The following is a 23,493-nucleotide window of genomic DNA, read 5'->3' as shown; positions in this document are numbered from 1 at the left end:
TTCGTGTAAACACGCAGCATAAATCGGAAAAGCGGCACATCACTTTCCCGGAGCGGAGTGAAATGTGAGAGTGTGAGATACGCGGGTCCTCAGCGTGTTCTGCTCCTCCGTCTGAGAGACACCAACCACCGGCTACTGCGGGGACTCACTAATCCTCAACTGGATTTCAATACATGGACTTTCAACTTTTTAAATATAGCCTAACAGAGTTTGGTTTTCTCTCTCACTCGGGGGATACCAGCAAAAGGCAGCGTGTTATTAAACCACAAAATAGTCACTTAACCTTGGCAAAGTGTAAATTACGATAAATACGGACTGGGCACATCTAGTTAACAAGTTTTTTTTTTTTTTTTTGCAACTATGCAACTCACGGGCAACTCACAGGTGCTACTAACTTGAGGGTATTTTATTAATTTATGCTTTATAGACGTAACTTACCAATCATTTAAATTGCACAGGTCTGCTAAGTATGTCCCAGTGTACAGTCTACCGCATGTGCCCGTCCACCGGAATGAAATATATAAAATAACAAATGTAGGGGAAAGGACTATACTTACAGCCATTGGGATGGAGTGAATGTACAGCCGACGAGAGCATGGGAGCCGAAATGAACGCCAGCATGGACGCGGCCAGCCGCGGTGGCGAAGCTGCCTTTCCGCAGCATGTCACAGTCATTTTAGCCGTTTTGATGGTTACACTGGTTATTGTTACGGTCCTTGGGAACGCGCTGGTCATTTATGCGTTCAAAGTCGACCGGAGTCTCAGAAGGCAAAGCAACTACTTCCTCTTAAACCTGGCGATATCTGATTTTCTTGTTGGTGAGTAGGCTGACGTTGCTTGACTTGCTCTTTTACAGATCAATACTACTCTAACTTTTACTATCAATGATGCAATAAATGTCAGTAATTTATGGCACTGTATTGAAGTACACCTTGAATGTGGACATTATAAAATAATAAATATTTAATAACGCTAGCGTGGTGTATTAATTGCTGCTGCCGTAATGATAAATCACAGTAGAAAGTAGGGTATCGGTATTAGTACCGAAAATAAATTAGATACATACAACATTGTCTGTACGTTTAAAAAGACAGCGCATTAGGCATTCAATACAGTCTAGCCATTAAGAGTTTAAATCAACAGTTTATTACCGGTAAGATTAATATGCTGAATTTATGATGCGTTTTTTTAAAAAGCCCTTTAAAAGGCACCTTTATTGCCCAGTTAATTACATGCAATCTGTAATCTTCTATAGAACAGTAATTCTGGATTCCCTGTTTTTTTGTACACTTGGGTTTTAAAATCGTGGCAGATAAGAGAGCCAAAATAAATACGGCGGGTCACTTGCGCCTGAAAATTGTGAAACTAAATGAGGGGAAATTGCACGGAGACTTTCTGCTCGCTTCCAAGCGGCCGCATGCGGTTCGCACCCTGACCGGAGCGCAGGCTTCAGGGCTCCGTAAGCCGGCGCTGTCACCTCACACGGCGACACTGAATCACGGCGGCTGCAGTTTAATGAGAAGAACGTGTTCAGACTGCACTCACCAAATCACTGGTAATTGCACGTGCTGCGGCTTAATATTTGCAAAAGTTGAAAGACTGGTATGAGATCTCACTTTAATTACCGCATGCGATTATGTTCACCGACGATTTCAGCTATAGCATCTCGAAGTACGTGATCCTTAATCCTTACCGTTTTTCCAGACACAAAACTTGATCAAAGCACATCGTCTGTTCTTACTTGCAGCCATATTTTCACATGTCAGTATCATTTTCCATTTGAAGAAAAGCTTTTCACAGTCAGCTCAGCTATATTACCTTTTAAAACCATATTGTGTGTTTTCTTGCAAAGAGTGCATTGTGACAGACAAATGATTATGGTCTGGGTTCTCAGTACAAAGGTATAAATCAGCACAGATGACAGCATTCTGAAGCCTGGGACAGCCTGTAGATTCACCTGCTATATGCAGCACCTGCGTACAGCAGAGTAGCAGATGAGATCACGGTGGTTTTGTGACCCTGTGCTTAGTACTTTTTCACTGGATTTGGCAGTTAAAACCTGACTACAGAAGCCTGGATTCTAGACTCAAAAGTGGTGTCAGACTGGTCATCTGATGGAACACTGGTTCTAAGACAAGAAGTCAAAAGCTATAGTTCTGTATTTTCGTAGGAGAGTAGACTGCATTTACACCCAATGTGCCCTAAATGTAGACCTGCATGGAATTACATCACAGAAAACCCTCTGGGATGTACCATCCGCATGTCGAGGTGGGGGAGGGGGGAGAAAAGTGGCAAGGGACACATTAGAAAATCTGTGTTTGCACAGTAGGACATGGGGGGGAAACGGGACGACTGCCGCTTACATCACGTATGTATCTGTGGTCAGTCTGAAGATCGGGGACAAAGGGAAGGGGGTCGTTTTCTACGTGGCGTTGACTGGGCCGGGGGGGGGGGGGGGGTGTCCGTTTGATGTGTGGGAAGAAGGAGACACCTCTACAAGGACAAGAGGGTTACGACGAGCGATCCCCCAAGAGATCATAAAGCGAGTGGGAGGGGGTTCTGATCAAAGGCAGACAAGCAGATGGTGCAGGGGGGGTGGGTATCGCCCTTCTAGAGGAGTCCACCTGCCCAGGTGGTCAGGAGAAGACGGTATGGGGGGTGGAGGGGGGTTGCCGGTCAACGATTCCGTCATCTTCGATAGTCGGGGAGGGCGAGAAGCTGCCACAAACAGGCAGGGGGCGCCTCGACTTTTTCAGGGGCCGTAGGTAAAGCTTCACTTGGGAGGCCCCCTGCCTAGAGAACCTATGATTGTCTCATTTCCTCTGCAATGCAGGTAATTCAGGTGCCCTGGGCGACCGCCTATTCTGCAGATAGCTAGAGCCGGCCATCGAAATTGGATAGTCATCAAATACAAGAAAGGCCGATAAGAATGGGCGTAACTCTGATGTTGATATGGGGAGGGCCCTTTAGCGCCGTGTCAAACGCACTCGCATGTCTGCCCCCTCCCCTCCAGGTGCCTTTTGCATTCCTTTCTACATCCCCTACATCCTGACTGGCAGGTGGATGCTGGGAAGGGGTCTCTGTAAACTCTGGCTGGTGATGGACTACCTGCTGTGCACTGCCTCCGTCTTCAACATCGTCCTCATCAGCTACGACCGCTTCATGTCCGTGACCCGGGCCGTGAGTATCACCTCCCGGCGTGTCGGCACCGTCTGGGACTTAAACCCATTAACCTCCAGGTGTGACTTTAATCCGCGGGGTCTTCACATAATTTGATGCTCCTGGAAGGATGTCGAACGTTTTTCTGATCATCCCCATCAAGGATTAGTATCTCGTTTTGCCATCTTGCGAAGCACGAGCCAAGAATTTGGCATTTGCATTTAATCAATCTGTACATGCGCTGATAAAAAAAATATTACTACAGATTAAGAAAAAGCGATACGTGCAAAACAGAGGAATAACTAGTAAAGTGGAAATTATGGATTGTCATCCATCCATCTTCTACGTAATGTAGGGGTGGTGCATAGCTCAGGGGGTTAAGTCGCCTTGCCTGTGATCGGAAGGTTGTCAGTTTGAGCCTCGGCAGAACAGTCACATGTCTGTGGGCCTTCGAGCAAGGCCCTTAACCCCCAGCTCTAGGGGTGCTGCATGTTAGATGTCCCTGCACTGTGATAAGCTATGGAAAGCAAGATGGGGCAGGCAAAGAGAAGAATTCTAATGTATCTGTATTTGTGCAAATGGCAAATAAAGAATTATTATTCTAACCACATAACTAGGGCATAAAGTTAGGGGACCCATCAAACTGGATGGAAACCCAGATGGTATGAGAAGGTGAGGTTCGAACCCCAAACACCGTGCGAGTGTGAGCCACCATGCTAGCTGAATTGTCGTAACAAACTGAATTAGTTTGATGGGGCTAAGATGATTAGCATGCAAGTTAACTTTCTGAGTGTATCATCTGATGAAATCAGGGATGTGCAGAGACTTCTTGAGGGAGGGGGCAGCTGCTCAAAAAAGGCACTTCCAATCATTTGGACAAATGGGGCTGGTGCTCATACCCCCCCCACACACACACACACACACACATATCCCTGCTACAAATATACAAAGGCAAGAATTCACACTTTCAGCCGTTCCAGTGTGATATCCTTCAGGTACCCTTAGCTAACGGTCATCTCATTCCCGCCCTTCACACATCTTCCAAAAACGATGTAAACGGTCATCAGCCCAAAGTGTTACTGGCCCTTAACATTTAGAGAATGCTTCAGCTACTTTTGTGTTATATCTACTGAAATGTCATTACGTCAACACAACGTCCCGACGACGCTGATTAATCTACCCGAAAAATGCCTTTTCGAGATTCTGAGTGCCGTCTCTGAAGGGTTCAAGCTTCAAAGTGCGGGGCGTAGGTTAGCGTTTAGCGAGGTGCTTGCTGTAATCACACAGGCCGTTGTCATCCGCGCAAGAAGAATGGCTACCGGCCTGTGTGTGGGTAATGATACCTCTGTTCAGACACTTAATATGTCAACACATCATCGCGGGCCATCTTGTATAGATCCGGATTATTCACAGAATTGAACTTCCAATCGTACACAGTCTAATTTTTTCAGTTTCACGTTATTCACAGAATTGATTGGCTGAAGGCAGTATTACAATTGTATGTTTTTTACTAGAACAACTTTTTTTTTTTTGCATTACTGTTTAAATAGGTTTCTACATATTTTGTACAGGCATATGCTGGTATTGTCAGCCTGCTCAGGAAGATGTTTGTTTGTCTGCATTAATAGCAGGGTTGGGTCCTTACAGATGAAATTGCGCGGGAGAGCTGGTCGACGAAGCATCACAGAGGCACCGTCTCTCACGCTGGTGTGAATGTTTGCCCTCAAGGTGTCTCGTATCTGCATCTGACTGTAGACAGAATGGCTGAGTTTTACCTTTATGTACCTTTGCGATTAAAACATGAGAATAACAGCAAAAGTTTGAGGGGAAAAATAAAAACATATAGGTGCGAGACGCAATAATTGCTCAATGAACATCGAATCACACTGTAACTATGAGTTGCATATCACAAACAAATGATTAACATCTACATAAAGGTTGCAATTAAGACTGGCACAATGTATTTGGCAAACTGTACCAACAAAAACAAATAAAACCGTTTAGCACAGCCCCTGATAGCTAGAACCACAGGTATCCGATTATTGAAAAAATCAAATAAAAAAAAAAAAAATTTGCAAACACTGCTGCTTGACATCACATGAGCACAAGGTGCAGAGGCCGATCCAAACAGTTTTTGAAGCGTTTTTCCCCCCATTTTTTTCTATCCATAACTACGAATATAAACATCAGTCAACGTTAACATTCAGAAGATAGTTTGCTGATAGTCAGCCGGGTGTCTGGAAATGTATCCGCAGGGAACTACCTAAATAACGCATTTGCAAATTGTAATAAACAGTCCTGGAAGATGCACGCTGAGCAGAAACCTGTCGGGTTGCTGAGAAATTATTTCCTGTTATCATTTGTTGACTCTGTCGTTGGAAACCCAAGAAAGACAGGGAGTCAATTATGATAATCGCAGCACAGCTCGAAAGGCAGTGTCCTTTGAAGTTATGAGAACAGAAAGTAATACTTTAATGGTGCTTAGATTTAATTCGGTCTGTCTGTCAGTCATCATGCACGGAGAAAGTCGGATCAGTTTCTTATGTTGAGATTTAAAACCTCAAATGTGTAATCTTACTAGTTTTGTTATCGTTCCCTTCTTTTTTTGACTGTGGAAATCAGTCACGCATCCAAATCCATTTGCTCCCTAATCTGCTTCTCCAGCTGAAAACACTGAGTTGGGTGCCCTTGCCTTTGTGAGCACGGCTTGCCCTACGTCACTGTGTCACGCACCGATACGTCCCCTGCCATGGATCTTTCTTACCGTTACACTTCCAAATCAGCATCAAATACCAGAATGATGTTTAATATGAAACTAGCGGAAAGAAATGGTGCTTGTATATGTATTCTTCTATAGAATAAGCATAAAACAAGCAAGCGCGGAATTAATACAGCATTTTCCGTAGCAGTTCCGCAAGGACATGGAGGGGGGGGTGGTTGTTTGTGCCTCGGTCCATCAGTCGACAGCTCAGATCCATATCAATCAAATGCTGACAGTGGGATAGCGGGGGTCCTTATGGCCGTTGGTCCCGGTCACAATTCGGAGCACAGTAATGAATGAAAATATTATAATTGCCGTCTCCTTTAATCTCTGCAGACCTGTCTTTAATCTTTCACGTTCTCTGAACCATCCTCGATGATATAAATCACTCCGTCAAAGGGAAACTCTGGGTGAAGCGGGGGAATCAGCGTGGCATTTGTGTGAAAGCCTCACCCGCCCCCAGAGCCAAGGCGAGCAGACAACAATGACAACAAAGTAAGTCTGTGTGCGGAGCGTGTCGTCAAGTGTGCGCGCAGAGGAGCGAGTGGCGGAGCTCGGCACGGGCCTCGCTGACTGAAGGGGGCGCCCTGGAGACCGTCTCCTCCTAGCCTTTGTGGAAGTTATTGCTTAAAGCAAAGCATCCAGATACTCGTGGGCGGCGTAACTTCAAGCGTGGTCCTGGGGCGGCGAGATTAAACCGCGGCCTGCTGACGCGGTAGATTGTATAGGGCAGAATTCTGGGTGACGGGACCTTTGAAGGATCGCGTCTCCGGAGCTGTGCAGAGATAAAGAGTTTAACGGGAAAATCCCTGTTAATGCCTCCTTTGAAGGGCCATCAAAGGAACTTCAGGTGCAGATGCTGTGTTCTTAGGAGATGAGAAGACTTATTAGAAGGTTAGAGAGGCGCTGCGGCAATGACGTGAAAACGAAGGCAAATGCTGTAATTATGCTGTTTTCTGCCAAAATGAAACATGGCTTAACTGTGGTTAGTAATGATAATTACTAAAAAAAAAAAGTGTTTAGCATATTTTTACTGGATAAAGATCATGCCTACTCACTATATCGTGCATCAAGGGCACAGCTAAAAAGTCTGGCCCTTTGAAAAAATGGCAGATTGGGCTCGGGTCGCCACTTTCAATCGATAGAAATCAGGCTTGGGCGCTACGTACATTTTCATACCATCATACCTTCTAGACATTTCAACCCGGAATATGATGGCTCAAAAAAAAAAAAAAAAAAAAAAAAAACGTAAATCATGTAGACTCTGAATCAGAGGTAGTCTAAACGGGCTCATTAGTGTGGAAGCAGAGTGCTAGGGAAATGAGGAGACAACTCCTTGCTGAAGAGTTAAAGAGATCACCCTTCGTGATCTAGGTTTCAATTACGCTCCAACTATGCTTACAGCGCATTCACTGCGCATTTTAATAACATTAATCTATGCATGCGCATTATTCTTTGACTTGCCCCAGATGATCCAATCATCGCTAACTACATCGCCTCAGTACATCTCTACACCGGTGTCATAGAAAGAGGAGCGCCTGTATTTTTTTTAAGGGTATTTTAAGGTATTGTTTTTAACAATATTATTTATTTCATGATAATTTCACATAATTCAGAGGCCTTGGGCAAACTGGCTACTCTGCCTACAGCTAGATCTGGCCTGCACTTAAAACACTATACATACTAATACTAAGATTATTTTAATTGTTTGTAAATACTCATTCATAAATCATATCTACCTGTACAAGTTTTTGAGACTGTCAGGGGCCCCTTGTTTGCCTGAATTTGGCCCCTAGTGTTTCCCAAGGGTATAAATGATTATTTTTCATATTCACGGGCCCCTAAAAAGAGGTGGCCCCCTTGATCTGCTAGGGTATCCATGCCCCTCCGACGCCCCTGCTGTGTGTGACACGAGGCCCCTGTGTTCGCAGGTGTCCTACAGGGCCCGGCAGGGCATGACGAACTCAGCCATGGTGAAGATGGCGGCGGTGTGGGTGCTGGCCTTCCTGCTGTACGGCCCCGCCATCCTCTTCTGGGAGTGGGTCGTGGGCCGGAGCAACGTGCCGAGCGGCGAGTGCTTTGCCGAGTTCTACTACACCTGGTACTTCCTGCTGAGCGCTTCCACGCTGGAGTTCTTCTCGCCCTTCATCTCGGTGACCTTCTTCAACCTGAGCATCTACCTGAGCATCCGCCGGCGGAACCGCGAGCGCGCGCAGCGGGCCCCGGGGCCGAGGAGCCCGCCCCGCCAGCAGGTTGCCGTGGGCGTCCCCTCCTCCCTACTCTGCAGGTCCACCCCCGTGCCGGAGAGGGACGCCATCTCAGCAGACACAAAGTCCGCACTGGCCCAGACCGCTGCTCCTGAGGGGAGCCCAGTTAGGAGCTCCCAGAATCTGCGACTCTCCCGGGACAAAAAGATCGCCAAGTCTCTGGCCATTATTGTGTGCGTCTTCGGCGTCTGCTGGGCACCGTACACCCTCCTGATGATCATTCGGGCGGCCTGTAGTGGGCGCTGTGTAGAGCGTCACTGGTACGAGGTCACTTTCTGGCTCCTGTGGCTCAATTCGGCCATTAACCCCTTCCTGTACCCTCTCTGTCACAGCAGCTTCCGAAGGGCCTTCGCCAAGATACTGTGCCCCAAGCGGGTGGCCGTGCAAGACCTCGGGGATGCCCACTGCTGCCACTGACACCGGGTGGCGCTCTCCAAAGACATCAGGGTAACTTCACAGGCAGAGCCGGTTCATTCCCGAGAAACAAACATTCTGCCGCCTGGAAATGTGCATCTTTAGACGTGGCTGTTATCGATGTAGAACATCACAGTAAATCTGTACCCCTGTAAACCACATCCCCCGTTCCTCTGTAATGGTGCTCCCAAAACCCGTGTCCGAAGAGTTCCTGTCGACGTCCTAAACCCTAAGCTTCTGGTGGATGAGGCACCTGTGACGTCGAGTCATGCACTTCGCATTTTGAGCGGACGTGGGGGCAGTTAGGCAGAGAGACCCAGGATCAGCGGTGGGGGGGCTGGTCTGACTCACTTCCCAATGGGTTACAGCGGGCAGTGAGTGACATGGTTCCGGAATCCCACCAATCCTGGGTTTTTCATCCCTTTTCTCCCATTATTGGTTTTGGGACCTAAAACACTGTGCAATTCAATGAAATCAAGGCGACTTCCTCATGTGAATTTTACTAAGGCTTTCGGCAAGAAGAGTCAGTGCACTTTTACATATAATTATATGGCGTGTGATATTTTCACCGAAGCGACTAACATGCGGCGAAATAAAGATCGTAAACACATCGGCACATAATCAGTAGGTTCACAAACTGCATACTGTGTGACGTACGGTATTAGTCCGAAATACGCAGAAATAACAAATACAACGCACACTACAAAGGATAGATGTTAAAGACACATAGAAATTACGGCTAAATAAAGCCAAGGACATCAGTTAAAGACGTGTCCGTGGGTGGGGGCTGAATTCCAGGCGGGATATTAGTGACATTAGTAGACTAAAATGTATAAATAAATGCAGCGATTAGCAGCGAATCCCATAACGCAGCGCCGTTAGTGTTTCGCACGAAATTCATCAGGATCCGGTGAGGAGTCCGGGGCTCAAGTGCCAGTTAAGGAGGCAAGCCTGTGCCCTTTCCCGTCAAGCGGAAGGGAGACCACATGGGGCTCGGAAGGATGTGCAGGGGCCACATAAATAAACAGCTGTCTTAATCATCAGCAGTCAATAGGGCCCTCCTCAAAAAGATTATGAGGGTCAGCGTGCGAAAACCTACGCCGATGGCCACAGCGGGCTGCGGGTTTCCAGCCTACCGGAGCACATAAGCATGCGACCGAACCGGTTATTACGCTAATTAAGTCAATTTAGCCTCATTGCCGAGGCTGTTAGCGACTTAAGAGGCACCGGGAAAACGGTCATTGGAAACCGGCACTGCGAGTGGGACTGAGCAGCACAGCTCATATATGCAGGTGAATCTATGTTCGCTTTTTCTGAGATCTGCAGCTACATGCGAGTGCGTTTTGTGTTTTTCTAAAAACGATTTCTGGATCTTTTGTACGCAGGCATGTTGGGGTACTGCTTTGTCTCAGTGTTTGGCCGCTCGTTCACATCATTACAATATGTCGTCTAATCTACCATCATTTTCTCTGGGCTGCTAGTCATGTCCCTAGTGCCGTTGGACTGGAGACCTGACGAATGTCAGTTTTAAAATCAATGAAAGGAATATAAAACAGATTTTAAGTAACGTCATAGATAAAAAAAAATGTAAATTAGTCCATTTATATTTGCGAAACACATTGCAAAATGCATGAAGTTATGAGCAGTTTATTTTTTAGTAACTGGTTTCATGATGTGCAGAAGGTACTAGAACTACCCGTTTTATGCCTTGTCCACACATAAACAGATATTTTTTAAAACGGTGTTTTTCCCCGTCCCCGTCCACACGAACATTGTCTTCTAAAAAATTTCCGTCCACATGAAACCGCTAAAATGCGCTGTCAAAAGCATGCCAAACCAACAGGCGGCATTATAACTTTAACCGTACTGCCCTGTTAGCCAATCAGAAGCCTAACTGCCAGTCCTGTTAAGTTGAAAACCGTGGCGCACATTCCGACACCTGTGTTGATCAATATAATGCGAGACCGACTCAACATTTATCTGTACACATGTAAGAAGTCCTGTCAGCAAGGTTAGCACAAGCACTACTTCGGCTAAGTCCGCCATTGCTCAAACTCGCCTAATGTATACAGCAAACAGCGCACGCTCTGACGTTATACAAAGTGGACAACGGCGCACAATCTGACGTTTCAAGCCAAAAATTCCCTGTCTACATGTCGACGCTGAAAACTGTGTTTCTGAAAAATCTTCACCCTAGGTGGAGTTTTGCAAAATCTCCGTTTTCAGTGACCTGAGACGCCATTTACGTGTGGACAAAAGCCCAAGACGTACAGAAAAAGGTACGTTTTAAAATATAGCAGTGTACGTGTGGCAAGGCATCAGTCTGCTCTAGGTGGTGGAGTTCTTTCAGCAGGAACTATTGCTTCACCTACTTGGAAAGGCTGGTCCCATACAGGTACAAAGAAGCAGAATTCAGAAGCTACGGCTGGCAAGGACATTTTGCCAGATATAATTTGTCTGTCCATAAGGGGGCAGCACTGGAAAGCAGATCCAGTAGAACTAGCTGTGCCATCTCTGTTTGGATGCCTTGATGCTCCAGTTGCGGAGAGAGCGTGGTGATGTCATGCCATTGACTAACTCGATTAATGGCCATATAACGTGAACTGACACCAGAGAGCAACTCCTGTACTTCCGAAGTGAACGGGCACTAATAAAACTGTAATGGCCATTGAATATGGTATACTGGTATTATGGGCTTCCGTGATCAAATGTGTATGAGAGAGATATAGATTAACCGAACTGAAGATTTGCATAAACAGGCACCATGTCACCATCGTCGCATGGGAGCTGAAATGAAGGGGCTTCATTTAATTTCTTCAGATTTTTGCAATAATCAGTGATATTTACGAAACCTGTTTACATAGTTACTGTCCTATTTTGTAGGCTAAATTCCCAAAATGTGTGTGCATTCAATATATATCTTATGTTAGATAATTTAATGCAAGATATATTCCATTGCTTTTTATGATGATTTCGCACAATTATACAGTAACTAGTTTTAAATAATAAATTGTCAATGTACCAGAGAATTAATACTGCTTTTTGTAAGTGCTTTCAAATAAGTGTAGTCATATTTCTTGACGTTAAGATGCCTTTATGGGGGGGAAGAAAAAAAAATCAGAGGTTCATCCATCCAATCAATCACTTAAATGTCTATCCTGTTCAAGATGGTGAAATAGCTTACGCAGGGTGAAAAATTCTCAGGAACTTGAACCTTTGGGTGTTAATTTCACTACCGCCAGCAGATGTCACTGTGGATCTATAAAATCACATTTAAGCAAAGGGCGAGAACATACTCAATGACAAAACGATATCCATCCATCCTCCACTCACTAAATGCACACAGGATTGAAAGGGGGCCCTGGATTTGATCCCAGGCAGCAAAGGGCATAGCCTAGACGGCATGCCAGGATAAAACAATATGGTGAAACATTTATGCTATATAAGATAATCTGAAATTAACATATAATGCAAATATCATTATTTGTGATACACTTTGCGATACTCCCCAGTATGTTTCTTGTGTACCAATGCAGAATAAGGGGAGTACTGGAACATCTATATTTTTCCCTTTATAAGTACTGGTAATATGAAATATAAAATATATTACATCCACATGAAAGTATATCATATGGGCCCCCCAAACCAGACCAATCCAATTATGTTCCACATTTTTAGGGCCCCTGTCACTCGGCGGCCCATGGAATCGTCCTGACTTTCCCCCTCTCGACTCCATAGCTGCACCATAACCAGCTAGCATTGACTTCTGCACACTGACTGGGATGTAAACTGATGCTGTACCGGCCTTAACCCAGTATTGAAGAATCAGCACAGCGGGACTGAGGAACATCAGCAGGCCACGCTGCTGAATCTTTAGCATTTTCGCCACAACAGCAGTGAACGTTTCACTATTAACAGTTCACTCTCACCGTCAGCAGTCTCTCCTGCTCGGAGGCAAATCGGGCCTGTAGAATGTTGTCCGGGTCTCCGGCAAGATGGTGACGTGCAAAGGAGCGAGCCGTAATGTAAATCGCGAGCGTGGCGCACCCTGAAGGGACCGACTGTGTAAATTTCAGGTAGTGTCTTCCAGGCACAGCGGACATTTGCCTCTGGTTCCTCGTGCCTCTGGCCTGTGCTGCGGACACAGACCCCGTAAGCGACGAATCGATAATTACCCGAGACAAGGCGCACGTACATCTCCATACTGCCCCTGGATGTCTCTGTAAGAGAAGCCAGATAAATCAATCATGAAAGCATGCTTTGGTTTATACATGTCACGCATTAACTGGAAACCTTAAACACTAAAACCAGCCAAGCAGGTCTTGGGGACATTCTACTCTTCTACAACACTCGAATTAGCAAATGAAGAAGCAGTAAAACTCAGAAATCTGAACAAAAGTGAACAGGGTGGGCAGCCTGTTTACGGGGCAGTGGAGAGAGCGCCCCCTGTGGCTCAGGTGCTTCATGAATGACGAATAATACCTGCTTACCTTTATGTTTTTTTTTTAAATACAAAAACGTAACAGATTTTTTCCTGCCGTTCTGCTTGTATTTTTCATCTTTACCTTTTGAGACGAAAGTTTAAATAATTCCACTTCAGTCCTCACAGGGTGGGTCTCAGTACTTTGCTAGCAATTACGCACTTAAATTTAATCAGCAAGGGCCACTCAGAGGACCATCCCCATCTCAGATGCTGATTAAAAGGAATTCATCAGCAGCTCCTGGACCAGTCCTGGATCCTGGGGCCTGAATGTCCTGGACATGAACTTCTGGGGGCTCATGCAGGGTCTATCAGAGAACGGGCTGTGAGCGCCCCCACGTGATACTGGGCGGCCAAATTCACCCATAAAACAAAGAAATAAACCACGAATCGGTACAAGCAGCCCATGTAAACAGGATTTTCGTGTCAAGTTCTTCAGTCTGCTTTTGCAGGCTGATAAAATAGAGCAATAGAATCAAAGGCAGCGTGCGATTATGAGGACCAAACACGGACATTATTCGCAACGCTCTTCCCTTTTTCCATGAAAGATTAAAAAGAAAAATGAAAAGATTAACAGATCGCACAAACAGCTCCGTTTTCCTGCTGAATTTTTCATGAAAGGCTTGACTCGCATTTTAGGCTCGCGGCCTACAGGGAGCTCGCGCGGGACTCATTAGATACGTTAACCTACTTAACTAGTATTTTTTGTAGTTTTTCATATCTAGCACTTTTTTTTTTTTTTTTTAAATAAGATCGTTGATCCTTTCAAATGCTGAAAAACCTCATGTGGCTGTAAAGCAGGGTTGCTTAAGTTTCTTTGCCTTTAGTTGGTTGACGTTCCCTCGGTGATATCAATCTCTTGGGCGGAACAGTGGACTGAAAGTGATAATTACCTTAAGCACACACAAGACAATAATAGAACATGTTTGCATAATTTTATTCACGTCTGATTCCGATCCCGTGTTCAGGTTGAATGGCTAAAAGATGCCGTAACTATTTGGGGTGGGGGGCATTTTCAGAGGAAATTTAAGGGGGTTTGTAGACCCTCAATCGGGGAAAAAACCTAGTATCCAGGCCACGTGCGCTTCAGCCGGCTACACCGTAACGGTAATAATATTACCACTGAATAAAACTGAACGCAAAATTAAAATAAGAGATTTCAAAGGGAAAATAGCTGGTACAGACATTTCACTTTAAGTAATTGTTTTTGCAGCTACGAAAATTAGACTTGCAGCGTATGACTGAACAAATGCATTGGAAATTGCCTGATTCTCCGGACGGAAAACATCACCGAGCGGCGTTTTCCTGGGCTGTGGAAATGAAGCCTGGAAGGATTGACCGGCATGTGAGCATGCTGTTACCGGAGCAAAGGAAACCATTGATTAACCGGGGCCATTTTGTTTGAGGGCACGGGGCACAGTCATTAAGAGCCGATCACCTACTTTTCTCTGCCGAGAGGAGCGCCGGTGTCCGCAGGTCTTCAATAAGCCTAATGCCTGCTTAGGAACACATACTGTGGATTGACGTCAGTTCGGTCAAATTACCAAATCACTGGATTTTGCAGTTTAATAAGGAAGTTAGAGGTTAGGCCAGTGCATAAATGCTTTATACACTAGTCTTATTATCAAGGGTAGTGCATTAATCAATAACGGTCACGACAACACAGCTAACAGATTCTGTCATATAAAATAGCGACTGAATAGTCACACGAAGAACGTACCGGACCATTTCCGGATAAACTGGTTCCGTGCTTTAAATTACAGGTGTGTTTAATTTCAGTTAAATCTTTTAACTTAAAGTGTTTACATTTCATTAATGTTTTATCAGTCGTTCATTAATGTTTATCTACGTGAATTTACATGAAAAAGGAGACAGCAAGCAATGCGCAAATCAGCTGAACGATCAAAGTACCAAATAATATTCTCAGTAATCAACACTGTGCATTTGTTAATTAGTGTAACGCTCAGATGATTAAAAAAATTAAGTGCAAACTGTTTAATTCTGCAGGCTGAGATTCGGTTTTGATGAGGTGAGCTCTCAGCTTGTGGGGAAAAAAGAGAATCCGTATTTTTAGTGTTGCACCACGAGGGGGCAGTGGTATTTAATGACCGTAGTTCAGTGCAGGATCAGTGAACGGGTGGATTGATGTGCGAATTTCTGGGGAGGGCGGGAACCAGACTGCCACCACCATACTCCTAAACTGTAATGCATCTTGATCAAACATTTGATTTCCTAATGATGATTTAATTCTTTGAATCATCGTCGGTTGTGGCTGTTAGAAGTTTTAGGGAGATGGGAGGGTTCTTAGAATAGCTGGGAGGTATTTCACGAAGCATGATATCTCGCTTAGCTGGATAACTTGTCAGATTTAAGGTAGTGTGAACTACATCTAAGTGGACGAAGATATAGTCCACTTAGCCCAGACTGTCTTAAATCTAACAAGTTATCCGGCTAAGCAAGAAATCCTGCTTAGTGAAATACCCCGCTGGTGAAATCACTGGGAGTTTGTGGTCTTGCTCTCACGAGCATAGAGTTAAGGCCTTTTGTAAACACATGAAATGTCAACTTAAAAAGGAAAACTTCGCTGATGGAAATCTAACATTAATGCGGCGATTCATTACGTACCCATGTTGCTGGTTCTCGTTGAAAGGTTAAACTCATTGTTTCCCAGAAATCACCCCGTTTACAGATCGCTAACTTTAGCTACATTGTAGTTCACGTTTTCTGGCATTTGTCACTGTCTATTGATATTGACTGAAGTATTATTTACTTACTAATCATGAAGACACAACTACAGAAAATAAAGATCTAAGCAATTATTATTTCAGCAACATTATCTGGTCCCAAACTCCTGGTGTCCATTGCTAATTCTGAGATCTGAGATATATTATGTGACCTCCACATCCTTTCATATTGTGAACTGGGCTCAATCCAACTGCTGTCCCTTAATTCCACCGAGAAACACAATTGTAGAAATTTATTGATTCCAGCACTAATTGATTTGGGGTTTCAACACGGGAGCCAAGATGGGATTATCCTGTCGCTGCATTCTCGTGTTTTCCTGGTGGGATTATCCTGTCGTTTCCTCCTCCTCCTTGTTTTCCTGGCGGGATTATCCTGTCATTTCTTCCCCTTGTTTTCCTGATGGGATTATCATGGGCATTAGAACTGCAACATCCACCATTTTCATGCCTTTCTCTGAAGATTATTTGCTTGGTTTCCTGGAAAAAGGAAACAGGACACAGAACACAAGAATTACATACGATCTGGATATTTTCGGGAATCTCATGACCCAATTTAACTTTGCTATATACATATATATATATATATATATATATATATATATATATATATATGTGTGTGTGTGTGTGTGTGTGTGTGTGTGTGTTTGTCAATAACTCAAACTCTGGCAGGGATGAATTTGCAGCACAGGTATTATTTACACATGCTCAAAGCAACTCACAGACTGATATGACACACAAGACTCGTGAATCCTACATGTTTCATGCATGTTTATGCAAATTTCATGCATGCATGTCCTTAGTGTTGATGAAGCCTTGCTCTTAAGAGACAAACAAAGTTTATAAGATAATTAAATTGGGGGAACTCTTCAATTTTAATGGTGCTATTGGCCCAGTGGGTAAAGCTACACTTATTACTTACAATACAGTTGTTTGCTATTTTCATTAAACTATTCCCCTCTGATGTGATAATAAATGTATCACTTTCTATGGGCTGGTCCTTTGATAATCTGCCCCTGAAAGACGTCGAACACCAACCGAGCGGCTAATCCCGTTAGCGAACAGGAACCGCCGCAGACTGTTGTCCGTGAGAGGCGCGACTGGCCTGGAGAGGAGCATGTCCAGACCAGGCTGAATGAGCAATGACTCCCTCAGAGTGCTGGGCCCCATCGTCTTCCAAGGGCCACATTACCTGAGTGTGACAAAAAAAAACAAGCACGGCACTTCAATTGGCCACTGAGGACCAGATGCAAAGAACTGTATTGGGCACATGGTCTTAATATCTTCAGAGAACAACTGGTGAAAGTGCCTTCCTGTAACAGGTTATTGTATTATTACCATCCATCTGTCTTCCATAACTGCTTGCAGTGAGCCTGAAGCCTATCCCAGTCGGCAAAGGGCAGGAGCCAGGGGGCGCTCCAAACGAGATACCAGTCCATCACAGTGCACACACATGCAATGGTGCACCCTGGGAAATTTAGAGACACCAGCTCACATAAGTGCATGTTTTTGCAATGTGGGAAGAAACCGGAATACCTGGAGGGAACTCACGCAAACACGTTTGTTTTTTTTTGCAGCAGCAGCAGCAGGAGGGAAGGCAGCATTTGATCTGTAAGCAAAGTGCTCCGATTGGGGAATTTATTCAGCGACACATGTCCTGTAGGAACGCTCGCAGTAGAAGTGGATTCTGGGTAAATGTCTAGGTCATCGGGAGGCTTTTAAAGTCACAGTTTGATGGCTGGAAAATCCGAGGCTGGAAAGAGCACCCGATTGTCAGGCCCAGCTTAATGGTCCTGGGAAAAGAAGAGTGGGAATGGGCGGCCGGTATCTCAGATGAGGAGGGCTTTGCTTTGGACTGCATGGCCCCACCTGAAATGAGAATGTCGACGTCTGTCATCCAGCAGTATCTTCCAGCAGCGGGCGTCTCTGAAACGCGCCGAGCTTCCATCTCAGCAGCTTCGTGAAACCCAAACGAAACCACGGAGAGGCAAATGGTACGGATTCAAATCCCAGGGCCAGCAGAGTGATTTTACTGTTGGGCCCCTGAGCGAGGCCCTTAACTCCAGTGGCCCCTGGGACTGTCTGACCCTGCCTTCCCTTAAAAATGCACATCGCTTTGGATAAAAGCACCTGCCAAATAAGTAAATAAGAATGCAGCCAGTGTTCAGAGGAGCAGTGTGGCGTACATAATGAACGGGGCTGGTCTCCTGCCTTGCATCAGTTCATCTTAGCATATCACAGGCAAATACAAATCTCAGGCCCCCGTAGTCTCTGATCTCGGGATGTTCCGGAAAGGGGCAGCCTGTTTTGGTGTAAAATACGGTCCAAAATAACTAAAGATTATGTCCAGTTTATTGAAGCGTTTTTACACCACAACAAATTAGTTGAATATTTCAGGTCAGGCTCAGTGGAGAGTGACTGGTCCGCAAGCTTTGAACCAGAAACCTACCGGTTTGAATCATGCACCGCCATTCGCTGTCAAGGTCACAGGGGAGAGTGCCAGCAACTACACGGCCAGAGCCATGATACCACGCGCAGTGAGCCCTGTATAATCAGGCACGCTAGGCTGCGTGGGGTTATAACACTGCCGAGAGCCAATTCGGGAAAGACATCTCTGCACATCCATGGCCCGTCAGAGACGCTACGAGCGTGCGTATAATTACAACGGTTTTAAAAGGGTCCCAGAAGGCCCCTTTGCCAAATTCTGACAAATTCTCTTCTCGGGCCGGATAAACGATGCTTTGTACGCACAGAGCTGGCACCGGAAAAATCACAGGTCCAACATTTGCACGTTCCAGGCAAGCTTAATTAAATCACCGGTACGAGCCGTGGTAACCACCTCATTTAAAGTAATGGATGATGCAGAGGGGTCCAGCCCTGGCAGCCTCGAGCTGGGGCCCATTTCAAACGCCCTTGAAGCTCGTTAAAGCCGCCCGACTCGACAAATACTTATCTGGTCGTTCCTGGCGCTCCAAGCCGGCATTCCGTTAAGCGTTTGGAACGACGGAAAATGGATGGAAAAGTAGCAGTAAACGGAGCCGCTCGCCAGCATAGCTACCTCGACTTCCTTCAATCTCCGAGGGAGTTCTGCTTCAAGACCTCCAAAGGAGTCTATACTGTCTCACACACGTCCTAATATGGACAAACCCGGAGTACTGTCACTCACTATTTAAGCCATCGTGCTGCAGCCCACGAACAGGAACAAACGTTAAGGGATTTAGTGGTTTTCTGGAAAACCTGCTCTGAATATACACAGATTCCAAGAGAGGCAGCATAGAGAGCTCAGTGTTTCCCAATCCGGTCCTCAGGGACCCAGTCGGTCCATGTTTTTGCTTCCTCCAAGCTCCCTGCCAGACAGTCCACATTTTTGCTCCTATTGGGAACTGGGAGGGAGCAAAAACGTGGACTGTCTGTGGGTCACCAAGGACCGGATTAGGAAACACCACTGTATGCGATCAGGAACCAGGGCTGGACCATGACAACATTAACTCCATGGTTCTCCTGCAGACCAGACCAACATACATTTTAACCAAAGAAATCCGATGCCTCCAATTCTGTATGTGAATATATATTTCCCATCTCAGTGGGCCAGGGTTAGAGCTCTCTAATTGGGCTTGTGGGCCCAGACATGAGAGGTGCAGTTATACTCATCATATGTAAAATACACACTGGGTCAATCTTGATGAAAAGACATTATAGTTTTCAAAGAACAATAATGTGATTATTTGCATTCAGGGATGCCGTTGGGGGGAGGGGGGAGGCTTATCAGGATGATGTTGAGGGTCCCTGAGTGACAAGGGCTCTAAAAAATGTGACATAATGGGATTGGCCAGGCTTGGGGGCCCAAAACCACTAGCGGCACACGTTTGCATTAACACCAGTTCTGATGTGCAACTGCTTGCAGGTGTTTAAGGTGACTTGTGCAAGAAAATCCAAAAAAAAACCATATAAAATGCGTATAAGATGTGTCACTGTGGGAGTGTGAGCCACACATCGCAAGGACTTTGGGGGCATTTATCCTGGGGAGGGTCAGGCCCCCACTGCCACCAATCCACAATCGCTAACAGACCTGGAGTGAGGGCCAATCAGAGAAATCTGCATGGGGTGCTGGGTAATGACATCATTAATAACATAAGCCTCCCCCCAGGTCAGAAGCTCATCAGTGGGGGGGGGGAACACAGCGAAATATAGCACATGGTTTATTAAAAAAAAACAAAAAAACAAAATTGGTGGAACCGCACAGAGGATGGCAGACGGGTTTAGCATGGGACACAACATGGTGAAGAGTGATGATTCAGTGTGTTTTACACAGCATGAACATAGTGTTAACTCATATACGGATACACGCAACTCTTGACTTGTGTAAAACTATCCTGCGTAATCTGGACTTATAAAAACGATATCCGAGATACACGTAACGAGTTCACGCTAATTCGAAAAGCCGACATTTTCATTCATGAAATATGTGCTCTTTATTCTATATCACTAGTATGTATTTGGCTTATGCATTTGTTGCCGTACGGTGTCTTGAAAGGCATGGAAAGGTAAATCCGATTTAGGTAGAATTTGACTTTCGTAAGGGTTTGTGGGCTGGATTACTTGCGTCATGAGATCTGCCTGTAAACACACACACACACACACACACACAAACGTGTGTAGGAGGACACAGTAAACAGACCTTCACAGAGGTCAGCACTGCAGCCATCCCTGCTGCTCTGACAAACGGGACTTGGACTTGAAGGTCCGCCCTGCCAGGCACACGGTCCCCTTCAGGGTGAGATGCGGCACAAACCAGGCGGCCGTTTCCACCTACCGCCTTCCCATGGACACGGATGCTGCCTCAGGCTCCCTCTGCTGGGCAGCACTGTCACTGCGGTTGGCTAACAGAGAACGCCTTCAAACAATTTCACTTCAATGGACTCACCATGATGCACACGTCGCTTTATGTAAGGCACAAAAAAATAACCAGTTTGTGACAATAACTTATGACAAATCCAGGATGATTTTAAAAGCCTTTTTTCCCCAAACCATTTAATGTACAGGATGGTGTAACAAGGTGGTGTCAGATTCAATCGGATTACATTTTTCATATCAGACTTGTTTCTGAATCAAATTTTATGTAAACTCTGATTTGAAAACACTGCAGAAAAAAAAATCATCTTGACTCAGAGTCATAATCATTATAGCAATACCCCATAATACCACCAATCATTCAGGAAACAAGTGAACTGATTTTTAATAAACAAACAAACAAAAAAAACCCCAAAAGAAAACGTCAGAATCTGGGAGAAGAGGGGAAAACAAGACAGACACAGGCCAGATGCTGAAGTTAAACTGGATTTATTTCCCATTGCAAAAAACAATTCCATTATCTCCAGACCATGGTTAGATAACAAACATCGATAATAGTAGCATACAGGTTGGCTGGACCGAGTGGAGATTTGCACATACAGGACTTATCAAAGGAGACTCACTCTCCAGTGAGGAGATCTGACCATAACGGCGGCGTAAGACCAGCAGTCTATCTGCATGGTGAACAGGGACAGACCAGGCGAAACCATTGGCTTTTCGGATCTGGTCGCCTGTATCGGCAATGATGGGACTGATGCATGGAGGGCAATACAGGTGGTGGGTGGATTGGGGGGGGGGGGGGGGAGAGATGGGTCACTGATGATCCTACAATCTTCCGGCAAGCGCTGACGAAGAAACAGCAAAGCCAGGAGATCTCCTCCATCTCTCTGAGGGGTAAACCCACCCCTGGCTTTTCCTGGATCCAGGTTGGGGGGGGGGGGGGAATGTAAAACACGTCCACGGCTTTATAAAATAATAAAAGTACTGTATTTACATCACGTCAGCTTGTTCATTGAAATTCTGACTTTTTTTTTTTTTTTTTTTGCGTATTTTGCTCTGCATACCATTGTTTATTTTTTTTAGCCATAGTTTTTACACAGTTTGCCCACAACTGCAAGAAATTCTTCTCAAGAAATAAGAAATGACGATCTCATAGTAGGACCATTTTTTTCCCCCTCCTTTTATTCCTTCCTTTTCCGTCTCTTCCTCACCGCACTCCGTCTGCCAGCCCATTCGTCCTGTCAGCTGCTATGCTGACTCGATGTGTGGTTCTGCGTGGACACAAAACAAGGACAATGACTGTTAATTTCGAAGGAGGGGTCACATGCAACCGTGATGAGGTTTAAGGTGGATGCCCCCGCCCCGTTTGGTGATATGGGGTGGGGGGTGTCAGGAGGGTTAGTGGAAGCAGCCTTCCCCAATCAAAATAGCTATGTTTGTTATCATGTGGTAAGCAATCAGGAGTTTATTTAAAATCAAAGGACCTGAACACATTGGTCAAGTGAATGGTCTAGTAACGGCAATGGACTGGGGACCCGGCAAATGCAGACGTAAGGTCAGACCATCAGTGATGTCATTTCTAGCCTAATTCCTGTAGTTTGTGTTTCTCCAGTTCGCTCACGGGAAGACTGGTGAGAAGAAATGGACGGTGGAGAGAGGAGAGACAAACAGGAAAAATGTCACGCATGCAGCATGGAGCTGAAGATCAGGTCAACAGGGGCGGAGTTCATTAGCAACACACACACACACACTCACACACACACACACACGCCGCCCGGCTGGGCTCAGCCCTTGACAGCGAGGTGTGAACGGCAGCCTGGTGTCCCGGGGGTCCGAATCCAGGTCATTTCTCGCGGCTGCTGGCTAATCCCGGCAGCTCTGTAACCCAGGTGCCCCGCTGGGCCGAAGGCGCCCTCTGGGGGATTTAACCAGGGCAGATGTCAGGCACCTGTCAGGGGCGTTATCAAACACCCCCTTCGCCACCCTCCTCCCCCAGAGGGCCAGGGGTCAGGAGACGCAGAGCAGAGCCCTGTCTGCACAAACGGGGGCCCAGTAACACACCGAGATGGCCATGCATCCATTTTCACACCTCCTGTCCTGCCAAGGGTATAGGGCATGTTATTATTGTTGTGAATATAATTAATATAACTATTTATTATAGTGGAGCCTTTTAGCTGAAGATCTAAATATAACATGCAACATAAAACACATTAATTTGAGACCTTTTCTAGTTATAGACATTTAGCTTTCTAAGGAACTCTAAGGAAAGTACAACAGCAGATTCCTGTTCTTTTTGGTCACTGTGAAGACCCAGCCACATAAACATAACATGTGTGTGTGTGTGTGTGTGTGTGTGTGCGCGAGCGGGTTTACCTATCCTTATGGGGACATAATGTCCCCATAACGTGATAAATATCCGTTTTTTTCCCCTTATGGGAACCGGTTTCCTGGTCCCCATAAGGGAAAACTCTATTTTATAAAAATCGGTGACTGCTATGAAAAAACTAAAAATGCAAAAACTCTTGTATTTTGTTAGGTTACTTATGGTTATGGTTAGGGCAGGGTAGGGGTTAAGGTTGTCATAGTTAGCGTTAGCTTTTTCCCATTGAAATGAATCAGTGGTCCCCATAAGGATATGTTTACCCTACATGTGCGAGTGGGTGTGTGTGTGTGTGTGTGTCCCCAATCGGCACATAGTGGGGGCCTGCCCACTCGGGTCACCCTTGGGGCCGCCCTCCACTGGCCATCCCCTCCCCCCACCTCACCGGGCTCCCTTTCAGCCTCGGGCTCCTTTCTGACAGGCGGCAGTGACACGTCTCC

The 23,493-nt window shown here is 45.6% G+C and overlaps 3 protein-coding genes and 1 long non-coding RNA gene across 8 annotated transcripts in view; 1 reads left to right on the top strand and 3 right to left on the bottom strand.

Moving 5' to 3' along the window:
* The window catches only part of LOC111845855 (oxysterol-binding protein-related protein 1), a 49,466-nt gene extending 48,639 nt beyond the window's left edge, over positions 1 to 827 (bottom strand). Inside the window, exon 1 of the mRNA XM_023815544.2 lies at positions 558 to 827. The gene's annotated coding sequence lies outside the window, so the exon portion shown is untranslated. The remainder of the gene's footprint in view (positions 1 to 557) is intronic.
* On the top strand, positions 79 to 9,659 carry LOC111845857 (histamine H3 receptor-like). Its single transcript, XM_023815546.2, has 3 exons — positions 79 to 818; positions 3,014 to 3,180; positions 7,852 to 9,659. The coding sequence occupies exons 1-3, from the start codon at positions 596 to 598 to the stop codon at positions 8,602 to 8,604; spliced, it is 1,143 nt and encodes a 380-aa protein (XP_023671314.2). The 5' UTR covers positions 79 to 595; the 3' UTR covers positions 8,605 to 9,659.
* LOC111845858 (uncharacterized) lies at positions 4,736 to 15,177 on the bottom strand. 2 transcript variants are annotated; one of them, XR_002838745.2, is made up of 4 exons: positions 14,524 to 15,177; positions 12,777 to 12,821; positions 12,531 to 12,649; positions 4,736 to 4,908 (listed from the first exon to the last, which is right to left on the bottom strand). It is a non-coding gene; the product is annotated as an uncharacterized lncRNA (long non-coding RNA). The 2 variants fall into 2 exon arrangements; XR_011990030.1 differs by having other exon boundaries at positions 12,531 to 12,821.
* A 6,284-nt stretch (positions 15,178 to 21,461) lies between these two features.
* LOC111845907 (zinc finger protein 521-like) overlaps positions 21,462 to 23,493 on the bottom strand; it is a 79,229-nt gene continuing 77,197 nt past the window's right edge. For 3 of the 4 annotated variants that reach the window (XM_023815620.2, XM_023815617.2, XM_023815619.2), the window contains one exon: positions 21,597 to 21,944. In XM_023815620.2, the coding sequence (XP_023671388.1) occupies positions 21,915 to 21,944 (30 nt within the window). In that variant the 3' untranslated portion in view covers positions 21,597 to 21,914. The other variant, XM_023815618.2, reaches the window with a different exon arrangement.

The sequence above is a fragment of the Paramormyrops kingsleyae genome, chromosome 4 (genome assembly GCF_048594095.1).
Source record: "Paramormyrops kingsleyae isolate MSU_618 chromosome 4, PKINGS_0.4, whole genome shotgun sequence".
Lineage (NCBI taxonomy): Eukaryota > Metazoa > Chordata > Actinopteri > Osteoglossiformes > Mormyridae > Paramormyrops > Paramormyrops kingsleyae.
This window is presented reverse-complemented; position numbering and strand designations above follow the sequence as displayed.

What these genes read in the sequence shown, in the direction of transcription:
- LOC111845857 (XM_023815546.2), top strand. Translation starts at nt 596, where the DNA reads ATGGGAGCCGAAATGAACGCCAGCATGGACGCGGCCAGCCGCGGTGGC. An exon ending in GATATCTGATTTTCTTGTTG is followed by an intron (nt 819 to 3,013) that starts GTGAGTAGGCTG and finishes CCTCCCCTCCAG; the next exon opens with GTGCCTTTTGCATTCCTTTC. An exon ending in TCATGTCCGTGACCCGGGCC is followed by an intron (nt 3,181 to 7,851) that starts GTGAGTATCACC and finishes CTGTGTTCGCAG; the next exon opens with GTGTCCTACAGGGCCCGGCA.